The sequence below is a fragment of the Nycticebus coucang genome, chromosome 23 (genome assembly GCF_027406575.1).
Source record: "Nycticebus coucang isolate mNycCou1 chromosome 23, mNycCou1.pri, whole genome shotgun sequence".
In the NCBI taxonomy this organism is placed as follows: domain Eukaryota; kingdom Metazoa; phylum Chordata; class Mammalia; order Primates; family Lorisidae; genus Nycticebus; species Nycticebus coucang.
Window position 1 is genome coordinate 3,798,840 of NC_069802.1, and position 18,738 is coordinate 3,817,577.

The 18,738-nt window shown below is 44.3% G+C and overlaps 1 protein-coding gene across 1 annotated transcript in view; it reads left to right on the forward strand.

Annotated features, from left to right (window-relative positions):
• The window catches only part of USP46 (ubiquitin specific peptidase 46), a 63,298-nt gene that overhangs the window by 15,472 nt on the left and 29,088 nt on the right, over positions 1–18,738 (forward strand). The window contains exons 2-4 of the mRNA XM_053577781.1: positions 9,000–9,080; positions 11,820–12,033; positions 13,369–13,598. Coding sequence (XP_053433756.1) covers positions 9,000–9,080; positions 11,820–12,033; positions 13,369–13,598 — 525 coding nt within the window. The remainder of the gene's footprint in view (positions 1–8,999; positions 9,081–11,819; positions 12,034–13,368; positions 13,599–18,738) is intronic.

Sequence of the window (18,738 nt, forward strand, 5' to 3'; positions counted from 1 at the left end):
AGGTGCAGTTCTCTGCTTGCCTTTCCCAGGCTTACTATGTATGTTCAATCAGCAAGTTTATCAAGTGCCCTCTACACCCGAGACACTCTTCCAGGTGCTGGGCCCACGAATCAAACATGATTGCTGCTATTCGAGGGCTTATGGTCTAGTGTAGGTTGGCAAGCTTTACCATAAAGGGCTAGATAGTAAACATTTTAAGTTTGGTGGATCAAACTGTCTTCCATCACAGCTATGCAATTCTTGTATCGTATTGTGAAAGTAGTTGGAATTAGTGAATGTGTGATCATGGCTGTACTCCAATAAAAACTTTATCTACAAGTTGACAGGTCAGATTTGGCCCATGGGCTATAATCTGCAGACGTATGGCCTAGCGAGAACACAGATGTTAAACAATCACAAATAATTATGCTGTTACCGATTGTGATAGTTGCTATGGGGGAACATACAGGATTCTGTAAGAGGAAGGATCAGAGACGGTAGCTTTGAGGTGTGATGCTGAAAACAAATGGAGGAGGTGGTGGCCAGAGGGAGGGGGAGGAAGGGAGCACCAGGCATAGGGCAGGCTCTGAGGGGCAGGGATACTGGCCTCCCTGACTCAGAATCACAGCCTGCAGCTTTTCTTTGCTTCAAAAAAATAATTTCTTTCCTCTATGTACTTTACTCCAATCCTCCTCCCCACTATTCCTAATAATGAGAGATAAGCTATGTTAATGTATTAACACATTTTGTTCTATATACGTTTGCTACCTTCTTTCTTCATTCCATTGTTTTCATTATATTGGTATCATTTGTCAGTGTCTAAGAATTTAGAAGTTAGGGAAGATTGCAATTATTTTGTTATTAGGTGTAAAATTGTTTACTCCTTAGAATTCAGATTTGCTTTTTGATACTGTTTACTCTTTCTGTCTTTCAAAATGACATTATTTTATTTTCTTATTTGGCTGGATAAAGATTCACACAGCTTTTGAAAAAGTTTCGGAAAAAATCTGTTTTCCTCTTGACTACTTCTCATGTCGTCCTCTGACTCCCAACCCCAATTTTACATTTCCTTTAAAAAAGAGTCATCTCTAGAGATTTTACAGGAAAGGACTTGTGTGTTTGCATTCTAGAGTATTTCAAAGGTACCTCAAAAGTAGAGGGGTTCTCCTGAACAATTTTGTGACCCCTTTAGTTCTTCAGTTCTGATAATTCTGCCAGGAGACTCCATCCTGGAGAGTCAGTTTTCTGGAGTGGTTGGGAGTATACTCTGGAGCCGGCTTGTCAGTTCAGACCCTGTTATTGTATTGTGAATGTGGTTGCAATAAGTCAATGAGTAGTCATGGGCGTGTTCCAGTGGAGCTCGATTGACAAAAATAGTTGGTGGGTCATTACTGCTTATCAGTTCCATACTTGTCTTTTAATTAATGTTTTTTTTTTTTTTTAGAGTAAAGGTCTTGCTCTCAGTCATAGCTTGTGCAACTTTGAACTCCTAGGCTCAAGTGATTCTACTGCCTCAGCCTCCTGAGTGTGGCTAGGTCTATAGGTGCACACCACCACACCTGGCTAATTTTTAAATTTTTTGTAGAGATGGGGTCTCACTGTGTTGCCTAGGCTGGTCTCAAACTGTTGGCATCAAGTGATCCTCCTGCCTCAGTCTCCCAAAGTACTGGGATTACAGACTTGAGCCACTATGCTTGGCCTAGTTCTAGGATTCATTAGCGATGTGAATTTGAATAGTTCTTACCTGTTCAGATTTCTGATCTTTAAAATAAGGGTAATAATGACATCTACCTTACAGGGTTATTATGAAGATTAAAATGAGTGAAATACTCAGAGTCCTCAGAAGAGTGACTCTACATAGTAAATGCTATTTATGAGTTGTCTATTTTTAATTCCTCCTCAACCACCCTTGAATCCTGGCAGGTGACTCCTGACTCATTCTGAGATTTTGGGCTGCATTGCTTCATTTTTGCTTCACTTTCTCCATAGGATTGTAGGAATGACCTTTGTCATCAGAGGTTGGGAACACTAGTCCTTTGGAAAACTAGTCCTTTATGTTCTTTTTGTACCTTGAAAAACATACTTAGTAAGCAAAGTGTCCTTTTGAACATAGACCTAAAAATGTGATTTTAGCAGCAAAATTCACCTCCCGCGTTGTCTGTTTTAATTCATAGACTAAATTAATGGCTTACTCCGTTCATTTAGAAATCCTTACATGTCATCTTTGGCTTAAGAAATTAAGTCCCTTCTCTGCTTTGTACAAACGTGAATGCAAGGCTGAGTGCCCTGGGAGCAGGTGGGTGCATCCGGGTGGGCCACCTTGGGGAGGTTTGGGGCGAGGGACTTGGGATTTTTTGTCTGCAGCTGTGGTCTAGCTGTTCTCCAAGGCCCCTTCCCGGTCCCCGTGGTTTTTTATTAGCTCCCCCATAGTCTGGTCTTGTTCTCATTGGTTTTTACAGACCCGATAATGCCATTGTTTGGATCATTTCTTCCTTCTGGGCTAGGATCTGCCTCTATCCCTCCACCCCTACCTCCCCACCCCCAACCAAGGAAGAAATTCTAACTTGTTTTTCTTAGAAATTGCCTTTTTTTTTTTGGTGCCTTCAGTAGAGTGCTCTGGTGTCATAGCTTACAGCAACTTCAAACTCTTGGGCTCAAGTGATTCTCTTACCTCAGCCTCCCGAGTAGCTGTGACTATAGGGCACCAGCCACCATGCCCAGATATTTTTAGAGATGGAGGTCTCACTCTGGCTCAGGCTAGTCTGGAGCCTGTGAGTTCAGGCCATCCACCTGCCTCGGCCTCCTAGAGTGATGGGATTACAGGAGTGAGCCACTGCGCCTGGCCCTACAAATTGCTTTTTAAAAAGAAATGTTTTTTCTATACCCATCTTATGCATTTATGATTCATCCTTCCTGGGATTTTGTTATTGTTGTTATTTGTTTTGTGTTCTGGTAGCACCCTTGGCAGTCATAGAATTGCTTTCAGAAGGGCTTTGAAGAGCTACCATTATAGTCGTCTTGTTGGAACTTGTCCCAGCTCCATTGCTATTTTTAATAAAGTTGGCTGCATTGTTTCTTAAAGGTTACCACATTTTTTACTGATGGAAATAAGAACTCCGGTTTCTTGTTCTCCCACCCTGTGATTTATGCCCATAGACATGTTCTTTGTTCAGCATCTGGTCATGAAACAGTTATTTTCCAGTAACACCCCCACCCCATTGCTTTTGTGTCACTGTGCTGGGTGTGCTGTGGACGTGCGCTCTGGGGTCTCTGATACACTTGCCCGTCAGTGGTGCTGACCACATCCCCAGTTTTTCTGCATTCACTGCGCCACCCTGAGGAGTAGGCAGGTTGGGGATCAGCACCCCAGCCTCTTAGCCTGAGAGCAGAGCCCAAAGAGAGTGAAGTGGTAAAATCAAAGGCAGGTCATACTGTGAAGGAAAAACGGCCAAGTCCACCTCTATGGGCGTGCTGCAGGCCTTCAGTGGTTGGTCTGTAAGTTGTCAGTGTACTGAACTTCTGTTACATGTTCATTAAACTTATTAATTTAATACAACTATTTTTGTGTTTATAGTACAAAACTCAAAGAGTTGAGAATATATAAAGAAAAGCCAGGTGTAGTGGCACATGCCTGTGGTCCCAGCTTCTTGGGAAACTGAGGCAAGAAGAGAGGATCGCTTGAGCCCAAGAGTCTGAGGTTGCCGTGAGCTATGACACCATGGCACTCTACCAAGGGTGACATAGTGAGACTCTGTCTGAAAAAAAAAAAACAAAAAACAAAAAACACCATCCTGGCTCCAGAGACAGAACCGCCCCCGGGGATGATATCGGGCCTGCCCTGCATCCTCTTGAACATTTTCATGAAAGGGAAAGTCAATTTCTGTCTTGTTTGAGTCACACTTTCTTTATTTAGGTCTGTAACTGTCTTTGTCTCTTTCCCACCTGTGTGAGTATATACACAGAATAAGGAAAGAGTCACTGGGTTGAGGGGCATGGTCACTTAAACCTTTGATGCTACTTCCTAATTCATCTTTAAGCAGTTATCATCCTCAGCTCAGGAAACATTCGCTTTCCTATCTATGTCCTTTTATCATGAAAACATTTACATTTAACATGTTTATTTACAATTTTTTTTATTTTAAATAAAATTATTTATTTTCGATTTTTTTTGAGACATAGTCTCACTTTGTCACCCTGAGTAGGGTGCCCTGGTGTCATAGATCACAGCAACCTCAAGCTCTTGGGCTCAAGTGATTGTTTTGCCTCAGCCTCCCTAGTAGGTGGGATTGCAGATGCCCGCCACAACACCCGGCTGTTCATAGAGATGGGGTCTCGCTCTGGCTCAAGCTGTTCTTCACCCTGTGAGCTCAGGCAATCCACCCGCCTCAGCCTCCCAGAACGCTAGGATTACAGGCGTGAGCCACTGTGCCCAGCCTTACATTTAACATATTTAATCTCCAAGTCTGTTAAAGATGCATGAAGATTCATGTTTCCAATGGAAAATGCTAACATGTGAAGCAAGAGTTTGGTTCCAGATGTCAGTATCAGTGACATTCTGTATCCATGGAAACCAGTTCTAAGCGTGTGTGTCTATAAACAGGGAAGGAGAGGGGGGAAGTGTTGGAAGGTGCCACCTGTGCCGCGCTGAGCGTGTAGGGAGAGCACTGACATGCACATGGGAGCTGCTCAGAGAGCCTGGGCTGCCCGTCCTCACAGCCCCCCACCCATCCAGCAGGTATGGGGGGCTGCTTTGTGTCAGCCAATAGAACGAGGTTAGACACGGTCTTTCTCCCGTGAGGGGCCTGGGCAGATGTTAATAATTATATAAATAGCTATTGGAGCAGAGGAGGATGGTATATGGGATGCTGTGAGTGGGGAATGGAGATTGGGGAGGGAGTACTTTCTTTTCCTATTGCTGCTGTAAAAATTCTCTCCAAACTTAGTAGCTTAAAAAGACAGAAATAGGGCCAGCCACTGTGACTAATTCCTGTAATCCTAACACTCTGGGAGGCCGAGGAGGGAGGATCACCTGAGCTCAAGAGCTCAAGACCAGCCTGAGCAAGAGTGAGACCCCATCTCTACTAAAAATAGAAAACTAACATGGCATTGTGATGGACACCTATAATCCCAGCTACTGGGGAGATTTGAGGCAAAAGGATGGCCTAAGCCCAAGAGTTTGAGGGTACTGTGAGCTATGAGGCCATGGCACTCTGCCCAGGGGCGACAGAGTGAGACTCTGTCTCAAAAAAAAAAAAAAAAAAAGACACAAATATATTGTCTTACAGTTCTAAAGAATCAAGGCTCCAGGAGAGAATCCAGTTTCCAGGGGCCGCCTGTACTCCTTGACTCCTGAACCCTTGCTCTGGGCTCAAGGCTGGCAGCATGGCCTTCAGTCTCCCTGTCCCTGTCACATATGTGAGAGAGTATAAACAGAATACGTGGCCCCCCACACCATCGCTCAGCTTCAACAACACAACTTTACCCCCCTCTCCCCCTTCCTCTCCACTGGATTGTTTGAAACAAATCTCAGAAATCATCTGATTCATCTGAAAATGTTTCGGAACAGACAGTTGTTTTAAGCAGTCTAGCTCTGAACGGAAGTGAGAAGGCCGTGGTGGCTGGGGTGGGGGTGTGTGCATGTGTGGTGAAGTCCTGACGGCAGGGATCTGGTGGAGGAGGGGAGATTGGCTTCGGATAGGAGGGACATCGCCATCAGTGGTGAGAGAGAGGTGTGTGGATTCGTGTGAGTAGGAAGTTAAGGGAGTCCCTGCGAGCTGAGTGGGGTGCTGAGAGAGAGGGGTAAAGAGGATGGCGAAAGCTGGGAATAGTCACTGGGGCGCGGAGCATGACTGTCGAGGCCTCCTTGAAATCGTGAATCCCGTGACTCTAGTCCAGCTTGGCTGTTGGCTTTTTCCCCCTCTAGCATTTCACATAGGTCTGGGTGTGTTCAGAGAGATGGGCATTTGGTTCGTGCTGTCTGGGCTTTTTGTCAGGTGCTGTGGTTTGACAAGGCAGTGGGTACAGAGAAAAGCATTGGGACCAGGCCCGGGAGCTGGATAGGAGGGGAGCAGCGTGGACGTTCTGGTAGTGACGGCATGCAAAGCCCGCCGTGACACTGCCTGTGGGGCACAGAGAGGAAAAATCAGGAGCCAGTGGGCCCAGCTGAGCCTGGGTGAACTGTGGGCAGCTGCAAGTGAGGCTGCTGGGTGGTGACTCTGGGAGTGGGGAGCTGAAGTGGAGTAGACTAAGACAGTTGGAAAATAGGGCATTGGGTTGCTGCGAGAGCAGGTGTGGGCTGACTCGTGCAGTGGATGTCGAAGCCACCCAGCAGGGTGGCAGGGCTGCAGTGCAACAGTAGGTCTTCCGTGGAGGGGGCAGCTGGGGCTTGGGGCGAGGAAGGTGTGTGCAGTGGCATGGGCCTCGGAAAGGTGGGTGTTTTGACGAGAAAGTGAACATGGACCAGGGATCAGGTCCAGCTACCTTCTCCTCCTGACCCTTCCTGACCCGGGAGGATGAGCAGGCTCAACTAAGGGTGGCGAGGAAGTGCTGAGCTCAGGGAAGAGCTGGGTCTCACTGGCACACAGGGAGCTCACTGTCTTCCTTCCTGTGCTCTGCACGCGCCCGAGTGGCCCCTGCCTGTCTCTAGGGTGTTGCCTGTGAGCATGGGACCCTGGGTCACTGTCCCCACCTCCACCTCCAGGATCCCCTCCCCAAATGGGAAATGGTGACATAGGCAGAGGAAAGTGGACTCGGCCTAGGAATTTCCAAATAGCAAAAATCATGGACTAACTTGAATGTGTTCCTACCCTGTAAGGAAAGATTTAGTACAATCTCTCTCCACGTGCTATACTTTTATATCTGATATTCCTCCTGGGCTCTAAGCCATATTTTCTAATTTAGTTTGAAAAATGACTATGGGTATATTTAATATGTATTATTTACATTGATTTATGATTGAAATATAATTTTATTGGAATTGTTTAGTAATTTTTGTCTGTATCATAAAATCCTACAGTAATTTGATGTTTTCTTCAAAACTTCAGCCTTGCATTTGGAGTCACGTAATCATAAAGGCAATGATGTCCCTACTCCTCATCCCCAGTAAGTGGTGGAACTAGGATCTGAACCCAGTGGTCAGGTCTGAGAGCCCGTGGTTTTAACCAAATGCACTGCACAGAAGTCCAACTGGTTAAACCATCTGCTGAGCCCTACTAATGGGAACCAGGTAAAGGAGTTTATTAGTTTGGCAGAATAGTATAAAGGAATTAGAAAATGGAAACAGGGTGGCGCCTGTGGCTCAGTGAGTAGGGTGCCGGCCCCATATGCCGAGGGTGGCGGGTTCAAACCCAGCCCTGGCCAAACTGCAACAAAAAATAGCTGGGCGTTGTGGTGAGCGCCTGTAGTCCCAGCTGCTCGGGAGGCTGAGGCAAGAGAATCGCGTAAGCCCAAGAGTTAGAGGTTGCTGTGAGCCGTGTGATGCCACGGCACTCTACCCAAGGGCGGTACAGTGAGACTCTGTCTTTACAAAAAAAAAAAAAGAAAATGGAAACAAAGGATGTTGTGATCAGGTGAGGCCACGCACCAGCTTTCTACTGTGGTTCTGTTTGCTGTGAGTTGGGTCCCTTTGCATTTAATGTTTGCTTGGTGACTTGTGGCCATCTTGATGGGTTCTCAGCTTACCTTTTGGCCATTTCTTCCCATGAGATAAGACGCTAATTATGTAAATTGAGAATAATTAGTAGCAGCAGATTATTATTATTTTTTAAATAAAATGTGCTTATTCTTTTTAAAACACCTGTCTCCTGAATCCTTTAGTTTCTGTGACAGCCTGATAAGTTGTAACAGTTGGTAGACGGAGTCCTCACCTGCCCACTCCTTAAAATAGTTATCTTCTTAGACTGAGCTTTGGTCCCTTTTCCTGACTGCGGCAGACTCAGCCAGGCCTTGGAGAGTAATGATAATGGTTTCCAGTAACTGACCTATTAGTGGGACAAAGTAAATGGTTTGACCAGTTGGATTGCTGTGCAGACCATTCTGTTGAGGTCCTGGGCTCCCAGGTCTCACTCTGGGTTCAAATCCTAGCTCTATCACATACTGACTGTGGACCTTGGGCAGATTCTTCAACCATTCTGAGTCTTACGTTCCTTGTCTGTGAAATGGGGAAAACAACAGTACTTAGCTCACAGGGCTGTGGTAGGAATGAATAGCACTGCTCCTGGCACAGAGGGAGGGCACCCAGTAGCTGCTATTGTCACGTCGGAGTGTCCTGGGGCTTGCCAGTTTGATGCATTTGGGTGTGGTCGTTAGATTTTAAATTGTACTTCTCTGTTCTTCACAATATTCTTTGAACATTTTGCCTTCTCAAGAAGGCCTCCCCACCACTTGATTTAAAGCCGCAGTTACCCACCTGCAAGCCTGTCCTGCACCCTCCCACTCACTGTCCTTTCTTGCCTTTTCTCCCTTGCACTGTCATCGTCTAATCTACTGTCCACTGTCTTCATCCACTAAAATGTGAACTCCGTGAGAGCAGGCACCGTGTCTGTTCTGCTCACTGTTCTATTATATTATCTGGGCCCAGACCTAGAGAATAGTACCTGGCCCAGTGGGTGTGCTGTAAATCTTTATGGGAAGGAAGAAACTGACTTGGGAAGCAGTGATAAGATTCTGTATGCCATCAGGGGGTCTGGAAGCCGCCGCAGCTGTCTGGGACGCAGCGTGTTATGCAGAAGTTCTTGGCTTATTCGCCTATCTTAGCCTCCGTTCCTAATAGAAGATAATTGAGGGCAAGCAGAGCAGGTTTGGCAGAATAAGTAAGTTGGCTGAGGGGAGGAGCAGGGCGAACATCATTCATTCGCTAGTTTTCTGGTTTATTTCTGACGCCGCTTCCATGAGCATGAACATCACCAGACGCCTTGTCCTCCAGGGAGATGCTTGTCTCAGTAACACTCTCTCGGGTATCCTTTAAAATTTTTTTTATCTATTTTACATGTGACAGAACTCTTGCTGTTTTTCTTTTTTAGGGCACCAATGCCTCTGCTCTGGAAAAAGACATTGGGCCAGAGCAGTTTCCGATCAATGAACACTACTTTGGATTGGTCAATGTAAGTATGTAAAATGTGTTATTTCCATCAACTGTTGTAGAGTATTTGAAACAACTCCACCATCAATTTTCAAGTGTTTGGTTGTGCTTTTTCATTAGTAGAAGTGGCCAACATTGAGGAGGGGGCAATTTAATCTATTTTGAAAGCTTGAGTTGTCCCAGAAAAAAGGATTAAATTACTGCTTTATTGGGCCAAACTCACATTTTTCTCCCCATGCCTTAAGGGATTTCCTGTGTGCTTATAACTTTCCTGTGATTTTGCAAGTTCTGTTTCACATGTTCTCCCTTTGTCATCTGGATAAACTCCACAGCCAGTCTTTGTCTTCGTAAGTGTTAGTATGGCCCCAGCTCGTCGCCAGTAACTGTTCAATGTGGGGCTTTGTGCTGGTACCTAACACAGGGGAGGCTGTGTGCGGAAACTAGGGCCAGTTTGTTTCTGAATTACTGGGCCTCCTGGTGCTGTAGCTCACACCTATAACCCCAGCGCTTTGGGAGGCCAAGCCAGGAGGGTCTTTTAATCTCAGGAGCTTGAGACCATCCCAAGCAACACAGGGAGACTACATCTCTACAAAAAATAATTAAAAAATTAGTGGGCTGTGGTGGCAGGTACCTGCAGTCTCACCTAGGAGACTGAGGCTGGAGGATCTCTTGAGTCGAAGAGTTTGAGGTTGCAATAAGCTATGATGACACCACTGCAGTCTAGCTCAGGTGACAGGGCAAGACTCTACCTCAAAAAAAATAAAAATAATCATTATTTGGCTTCCCTGAGCTTGTGCTCAGCACAGCCACCTCGCATGAGGCTGGACCCAGCAGCTTCTGCTCCCGTGGTAGGCGGTGCACCCCCAGCCTCCTGGGCTTCCTTCTTCATCTTGTTCTTCTCTGTGGGGTGGAGGTTCTAAGTGACACCGTGTATTAACTCATAAACACTTGATTTTCTGGACAGTTGCTCTGAGCATAGTCTGTCAGTGTCCAGATGTGATAAGTAGTAATTTCTACTGGGGAAGCTAAAAATATTCTCTGCAGGTAAATGCTGCCTGTGACATGATGGGGAGCACTGGCTTCAGTGTAATGCAGATGCAGGTTTGCGTTCTGTCTGTCCCCAGGAGTGCCATCGTGGGCCAGTTGCTTGCCTTCCCCGAGTCTCCATTTCCATCTGCAAATGGGGCTTCTAATGGTTTCTGCCATTATAATGAAGGGGAAGTGAGAGCTCCTGGTTAAGACCCTGGCATGAGGCTGAGGCACATTGTGGACACTGGGAAAATGTTAGTTCCTTTTCTTTCCTAGGACTTGTCTGCGGGATCAGGGCCACGTGTTTGAAAGGTGTCTGGGTAAAGGTGAGATACTGAGTAGAAGAGAAAGAACAGAAGGTTGAAAGTACTGGAATGTGGGGCATCCTGTTGGTGAAGTGCCGACTTCTGATTGTAAGACAGACTTTTTAGCCATTATGCACAGGTCTCTGCTGAGCTTTGTGAGAATAGTTATTCAATGGGAATTCTTCCCTGGCTAAGAAATGCAAATGTAGATTGTTGAGAAAAAAAGAATTAAGGCCTTTCCTAGTTTGTGGAAGAATTGTGAGATCTGTATTTATTAATAGCTTCATTTGTGTTCCCTTTGAATGGTAATTTATGGAAGTTCCAGCTTCTCTGTAAAAAGAGGTTTGTCTCCTGTTACATAATTGTGTCAAAGTAGATTAAAATACAAAAATAGGAAGGCTTCTGTCTTAGCATACGTAGACACGTCGCAGTGAGCGTGGCAGAGCATCGTTTTTTGCTCTTAGGCAAACACCACACAAGCCAACGGCCAATTCTGAGAAGGTGTGCACGTTCTATTTTAATCTTTCATCACATTTTGTCATCTGTCTTATTAATCTCGTTATTTCTGTGGAATTTTCTCCTTTTTATTTTGCTGTTTATGAAAAATTCTAAATGATAGTCTCAGCTGTGTTTTCCCACAGAGCTGTTCTTCCAGTCTGTTGAAAACCCATGAGATCTTTCTCCTCTCTAATCATAAACTCGGGGTCCTTGCTTTGTGAGACACGCACGTCAAGTGGTGCTGTGTGGGCTCTGGCCCCGCAGTAGGAGGCTGGGAGCTCCGGACAGTTGTGCTGGAACAATTGCCGCCCTGAGAGAAATGATGTCAAGAGGCAGTTTAGAAGTCTGAGGGTGGGCAGCGGGGCGGGGAACCTGAGGAGGCCACTTCTTGCCTCTGTTGCTCTGGGGTAGGTGAGGGCAGGGGCCCTGGAATCTTGACAGAAAAGCTGGAAACCAGGCCCCATTCAGTTTAGACTGTTGCAGCTGAGCACATAGTTCCCAGGTGCTGGGTGTCCTCTGGGTTTGGATTTTTCATTTCCCTGTCGTAGGAGTTTCGCTGTGTTGCAAAGGTGGCAACATTTATTTAGCCAGCTGTTTTCCTGGGTCTTCACCTTCTATAGCCTTTTCTTCTCTGTAAGCACCAGAAGGTCTCCTTAGACTGTTACCAAGACAGAGTGTTTATTATCCTTTTAGAGACGTCTGTGTGCTAGAGAAGCCCTAGAATTATGTACATTTTACTTCATTTCCCTGTTGATTCAGACAGTCACTGGTCTTGAGTTAACTAGTTTTCTGTCATGGCATGCTGGATTCCGTTATGGGGAAGTCTGGGCCAGCTCACAGCAGGTGGCGTTTTTACCCTTGCCACCTGTCCCAGAGGCGGCTCGTTCTCAGAAGGTGACTTGAACCATCCCTGTATTGTCCTTTGGCAGTTTGGAAACACCTGCTACTGTAACTCCGTGCTTCAGGCGCTGTACTTCTGCCGGCCGTTCCGGGAGAATGTGCTGGCATACAAGGCCCAGCAGAAGAAGAAGGAAAACCTGCTGACGTGCCTGGCAGACCTCTTCCACAGCATCGCCACGCAGAAGAAGAAGGTCGGCGTCATCCCACCAAAGAAGTTCATTTCAAGGCTGAGAAAAGAGAACGGTGAGTGATGTGCAAGGGGACGTGTTTAAGGCTCTGCTCCAAAATGGGGGAAATTGACGGGTCGGTGCACCCAGAAAAGCTGGGGGTTTTGTTTGTTTGCCTTTTTTTTTTTTAAAGGGAAATAAGTATAATCAACTCCTCAAGTATCATTTGGAAAGAATGTTATTTCTTCTCTACTCAGTATACATACAACTGGACAGTAACTGTGGTTTAAAATGCAGACCTGTCATCCCATTTTATAATGATCTTTTTATTTGCTGCATTCTGGGTGGGATCATTGTAAGGCAGCCTTCTGGAAGGACACTCATTGGAGAAAATAGGTTAGTGCAATAGTTGAATAAACTAGTGCTGTTTTACAAACTTGTCATAAGTGATTAAATGCATCAGAGCCTCCAGTGTTTTAAAAATAATAACCTCTGATTTTTCTTTACCTAAGATAATTAAAGGATTTCAAATTGATAGCTTTATATGATAAAAATGTCCCACTTTTTCTGGCTTTTCTATCTTCTTTTGGTGGAGTGGTGGTAGAAACAAGGTGTGTATTCCAGAAGTTTCATATTGGTAATTTTTATGACTATAAAAAATATTTGATTATGGCAAGTATCCTGGATTCAGCCTCACTCCAGCAGACTTACACAGTTAATCAGATATTTATCTTCGAAAGTCCTATTTGACTGCTATCTTTTGAAGTTGTCATAGTTGGGTAGAGAGTGGAGCAGAGCACTCGGGGTCTAGTCGTGAGCATGGCTAATGATGAAGTTTCACAGCTGTGCTCATCTCCGATGTTTTGTCCTCATGGCAGGGAACAGCAGTAGGCTTCTGGTATCCCTTGTATTTGGTTTCAGAACACTGTCAGATAGACACCGGCTCACACATGCTCCTCGTCTCCCGTTTGTGTTTCATTTAAGCTGCTCACAGGCTGGCACAGGGCTTACTGTGATCTCTGAGACGAGACCCCCCAGTTGCTCTGGATAAATTACCCAGTGAATAATTGATCACTGGTGGTTACTTGATATTAAAAATTGATATTTTTATCAGAGAACTTATCAGGTAATTTCTGATCTTTTGTAGAATAAATAAAAATTTTGGTAGTTTTTTAATGAACATAATGACTTTAGCAAGATAGGAGAAATTTAGTTCTTGGTAGGTAGCAGAAAATGGAAACAAAGATTTCTTCTGGATCTTACTGCAGATACACAGGAGAAATGAATGTATTTGTGTTCCATACCTGTCCATGCGTTCAGCATAAAAATTCAAGTGCAGCATGTGAAACTAAGCATGTGCATTTGCTTTTCAAGACCCGGAGACTGAAGTAACGGCCCTTCTCCTTTGCAGATCTCTTTGATAACTATATGCAGCAGGATGCTCATGAATTTTTAAATTATTTGCTAAACACTATTGCGGACATCCTGCAGGAAGAGAAGAAACAGGAAAAGCAAAATGGAAAATTAAAAAACGGCAACATGAACGAAACTGTGGAGAATAATAAACCAGAACTCACCTGGGTTCACGAGATTTTTCAGGGAACGCTCACCAATGAAACTCGATGCTTGAACTGTGAAACTGTAAGTCCTGGGGGCTCTCTCGCAGCTTACGCGTGCATTTTATACAGGCTTTGTTGCGTGTGCATGCAGTGTGGTCTTACCCACCTAGCAGTTGCCTCCGGTATGTGTGGACAGTCCCATTTATGAAACTTCTGGAAGCGTGTGTCCATCCAGGATGTTCCTGTGAACGGAAGCAGAGTAATGAAGGAAAATCTCCTTTGGTGCTGAATTACTTTGCACCGTGATCAAATTTTAAGGTTCACAAATTGAACTATTGAATTGGACCTTGACTGGTTATCTTGAAAAGATTTTGGTCATGAAGTGGTCACGTGTGGCTTAAAACAGACTATCACCCCAATTAGAGGGAATCAGTTGTAGTATGTTAGACTTGAATTTAGAAGACACCTTTGACTCTTATTTTCACAACAGTTAGCTGGGTATTTGGGCAGGTCAGGGTTGGGTGAGCCTACGTATTTGGATTTGTCTGGTACATGGTAGGCACTTAATGTTAATTGAATTTGAAGACATGTTCTTCAGAGCATAGTTCAGGATGTCCTATTTTCTTGCTATATTTAATTTGAACTCTGTAGGTGGTCTTGCATTTTTCTAGTAAAGAGCCCACCTGTGGAGACAGGCTACCCAAGTTTGTATGCTGGCTCTTCTGTTCAGTGGGGCCTAGTGCCCCAGTGCAGATCATTCCTCTTCTCTGTCCTCACTCTCCTCATCTGTAAAATGAGGATGATAAGAGCGTCCATCTCCTAGGGACGCTGGGAGGATTAAGTGAATTAACACTTGCAGAACACTCAGCAAGTGTGCAGTAGATGTCAGCTATTGTTTATTATAACTACTAACAATATAGAAAACCTATAGGCTCATTAGAGGGCTCAGTGTCTTGACATTATATGAAAAATTATGCATTTTTCTGGAAAGGGAATAGCTTTTATCAGATTCTGCAAAAGGCCTATGTCTTAGTCTGGTGAATCTGTTTTAACATAGTATCATAATGATTAGCTTAAACAAGTGAAATTTATTTTTCAAGGTTCTGGAAGCTTGAGATGATGTCAGTTCTGGGATGGTGGGCAACATGGGAGATGCACCCAAGAAAACATGAGACTTTGACACCAACTTAGAGTCTGAGAGCCTGAGGGGCAGTCGGGCTTCCCAGGGGTCTTCTATTGAGCATAGCAACCGAGTAAATGTGCAGGAATGCACAGCAGTTAAAGATAAAAGAAAATGGAGCTCAAGGCCCCCACGAAGGCTGGGTAAAGGGCAGCAGTTGGGTAAGCAAGGACATAGGGCAATGGAATATCTGAAATGGCAGGTAACTAGATAGGGAGAAGAGAAGGGGGGAAATAAGTTTTGTCCCTCTGAGCTCTCTTAACTTCCCTAATTTAAACTATTGATGAAGAATCTAAAGGTCATAGCCCACCTGCCCTGCTGAATCCCCATGCAATTAGTCATGGAGACATTGCTCTGCCTGGGCACTCGCCCTGAGTTGGAAGGCCCGTGAGGAATTCAGCCAGCCTGCCTGCCTCCCCCAGGATGAGGTGGGAGCAGGGTGCGGTTTGGTGTGGGCACCCTCTTGCTGTGTTCTCACGGGGCAGAGACAGAGGGAGCAGACTCATGTCTGTTTTTATGAGGCCACTGGTCCCATCATGAAGGCCCCACCCTCATGACCTAATTACCTCTCAGAGGCCTCACCTTCAAATCCCATGACAATAGGGATGACAGTTTCAACCTGTGAATTTCGGGAGGACACAGACATTCAGTCCATTGTAAGCTGTGACCCAGAAATGGTTAAGAAATGTGGCTTGACACATCAGCATCTATGTAATGGGGGAGGCTTTTTGGTTTTTGGCAGTTTTTATTATGTCTTTTTAAACAGGTTTTGAATCAACATTCTGATTTGCTTATTGCAGAAACAATTAGAAAACATAGCTAAGCAAAAAGAGACTAAAAATTACCAGTAATCTTCCCACCCAAAGATGATGAATTTGTAACACTTTCTAAAAATTGTGATTACATTAACCTAAGATACCCACTTGAACATTTTAAAATCTATCCTGCCAGAACATTTTCTGTACATACTTATCTATCTAGAGATCCTCCTTCCCTCCCTTTCTCCCTCTGTTCCTTTATACTTTATATTCTAGTAAAATTCGAAAAAATACAAAAGTAGAGAGAATATGATGGTAAATCCCATGTGTGTGTTTTTCCGGGATCAGTGATTTTTAACCACTTGGCTTATCTTGCTCTCTCCTTCAGCGCCCCCTCCCCTCTCGTGAAATGGATTTATTAAGTCTCAGATAACATACTGCATTTGTAACCTCTTCGTTACTTTGTTATTTCTCTCTAAATTGGCAGTCCCCAATCTTTTTTGGCACCAGGGACCTGGTGCCAAATGGAAGACAATTTTTCCGTGGACTGGGGGGAGTAGCGGGGATGGTTCAGATATATTATATCTCCAACGCAGGTCATCAGGCATAGTCTCATAGGAGCACACAGCCTAGATCACTCGGTGGGCTCCTCGGAGGAGAGTCGGGAGCTGCTGCAGATCTGACAGGAGGCGGAGCTCTGGCCGTGACGCCAGTGATGGGCGGGGCTTGACTGCAGAGCCGCTCCTTGGCCTCCTGCTGCGCTGCCTGGTCCTTAGGGCTGGGGCCCGCAGCTCTAAGAGGTGTGAGAATTTGTTTTTTAAATAAGTCCGATGCCATTATCACACCTAAAAACAATTTCTTTAAATCTTTGCCCACTCAGTGTTCACGTTTCTTTGATTATGTCGTTATTTTTACCACTAGGCTAATTCAAATCAGGAGCCAAACGTCCGCACTTCGCAACTTTGAATCAATGTTTCCTAATCTCCAAATATTCTCCCCCTTCCCTTGCAATTGATTTGTAAAGGAAATCATTTTGTTTGCCCTGTAGAATTTCCCACATTCTGGAAAGGTCCTTGACTTAGTTCATTTCTTACCACTTCTCAACAATGTGGTAAGAATGTGCCTTTAACATACTTTACCTGCTTCTCTTTTTTGTTGCTGTTTTGTGATGAACTCATGAATTTGAACTTATTTCTTATGTTTTAATCCATTACAGTTTTTTAATCCTTTTTGATAATTTGTACTTCTAAGTATCAAAATGAGAGCTATATTGTAAATAGAAGTCGCAGATTTACAGTCTTTTCTTTTTGCTTTAATCGGGATGTGCTCCGTGGCACCATTTTCATCTCCCCTCATATCTGCTCTGTTGCCGACGTAGGTCTCTTCTCTTGGTCGCCACTGCTCTGACTTCCAAGCGTTGTCTCTCTCTTCACATCACCTTCTTCTCTTCTTGGCGACTGTTCCCACCTAGGCTCTGGCCACTCTTGGCTGGCAGTCTCAACACTTGCAGTAACTTCTTACTGGGTTCTCTGCCTGTTCTCTTTCCTTCCTCCATGTTACTCTCCTACCTAAGTATAGTGGCGGCCTCCAGGTTCTTATGCTGTACCACTGTTCGCAGGTACTTAAATAATCCAGCTGTGTCTACGTACACGGGGCCATCCCTTGCTGTTCTCTTTCTCACTCTGGTTTTAATGTAGCTTCTCAGCCTTTCAGACTTTCCTGCCCCCGGCCCTTTGCACATGCCACTTTCTCCCTAGAGTGCACACTCTCTGTCCCCTTTGCTTGACTGAATCCTCTTCATATCTCAACTTGTGTTAAATCCTGAGAGAGGCCATCTTCAAACCCCCAATTTATACAAGTCTCCTGTATTGTCTCACAACACTCTACTTTTTTGTGTGGTAGCACTTAGTTATATTTGTATATTTATCTGTATGTATCTGTAGTATCTATCTTTCTTACTAAGATCGATGAGGACAGGGATAGTAGTGTCCATGTTACTTCTCTGGTGCCCAAATAATAGTATTTGGCATGTAGTAATTACTCAATAAATCCGTGAGTGGGTGAATAAATGAGAATGTTTATCATGTTTCTTAAGAAGAAAACTGGAGAAAATATTTCTACTTATTTCATGAGCTGGAATTGGGGGATAATTCATAGTAAAACCTGTAGTCCTGAAAATATTTTTTAAATTAGGAAATATTTTTATAAAAAAGTGTATATGTGTGTGTGTGTACAATCTATATACACATTTTAAAGAATAGTTTAAAAACTACTCATGTGCCTGACTAGGTTAAGAAGGTTTCAATAACCTTGAAACCCTCTGTGGGCTTTTTTACAGTTGGGGTAAGCACTACCTTCAGTTCTGTGGATAAATATGTGTTTTTCTTTGTAGTTTTACACAGGTCTGCATGTGTTATTTATTGACTTTTTTTAGTTCCACATGTTGGTGGCTTTTATGAAGTCATGTATTTGTATTCTTTTAAACTTGCTGTTGTCATTAAATGTTTTACATAGCAATAGATGTTTGAGATTCAGCCATTTTTCTGTGTGTGTCATGGTTCATTCATTTTTATCACTTTGTGATATGCATTGTAGGGTATACTGCATGGTCTAGGAATACGCTACGTTGTAGTACGTGCTAGAGGGATGTTTTTAATACAGTTTGTTTCTCCATTCTTGTATGATGTGTTTAGTTTTTGGCTTTGCCTCAATGAACCATCTTATACAAGTCTTCTGGGGTGTCCCCTTAGGAGCAGAAGTGCTGGGTCACAGGGCATGCACATTCTCAGTTTTCTAGATGATAGCAAATTGTTTCTAAAGTGGTATTAGTTACATTACTAGAGTTTCTGATGTTGGCTCTACATTGTATTTTTATAATAAACTGAACTTGGTATTTATTTTTTATATACATAATTAGATTTTGAGACCTGAATTTTGTTTAGGATTTTTGCAGCAGTATTAGTGGGATTGGTTTGAACTTTTCCTCTCTTCTACTTATCTGCTTTTAGAAGCATTTTTTTTTTTTTTTTTTTTTTTTAGACAGAGCCTCAAGCTGTCGCCCTGGGTAGAGTGCTGTGACATCACAGCTCACAGCAACCTCTTGGTCTTAAGCGATTCTCCTGCCTCTGCCTCCCAAGTAACTGGGACTACAGGCGCCTGGCCCGCCACGACACCTGGCTATTTTTTTGAGTTGCAGCCATCATTGTTTGGCAGGCCGGGGCTGGATTCGAACCCACCAGCTCAGGTGTATGTGGCTGGTGCCTTAGCTGCATGAGCCACGGGCG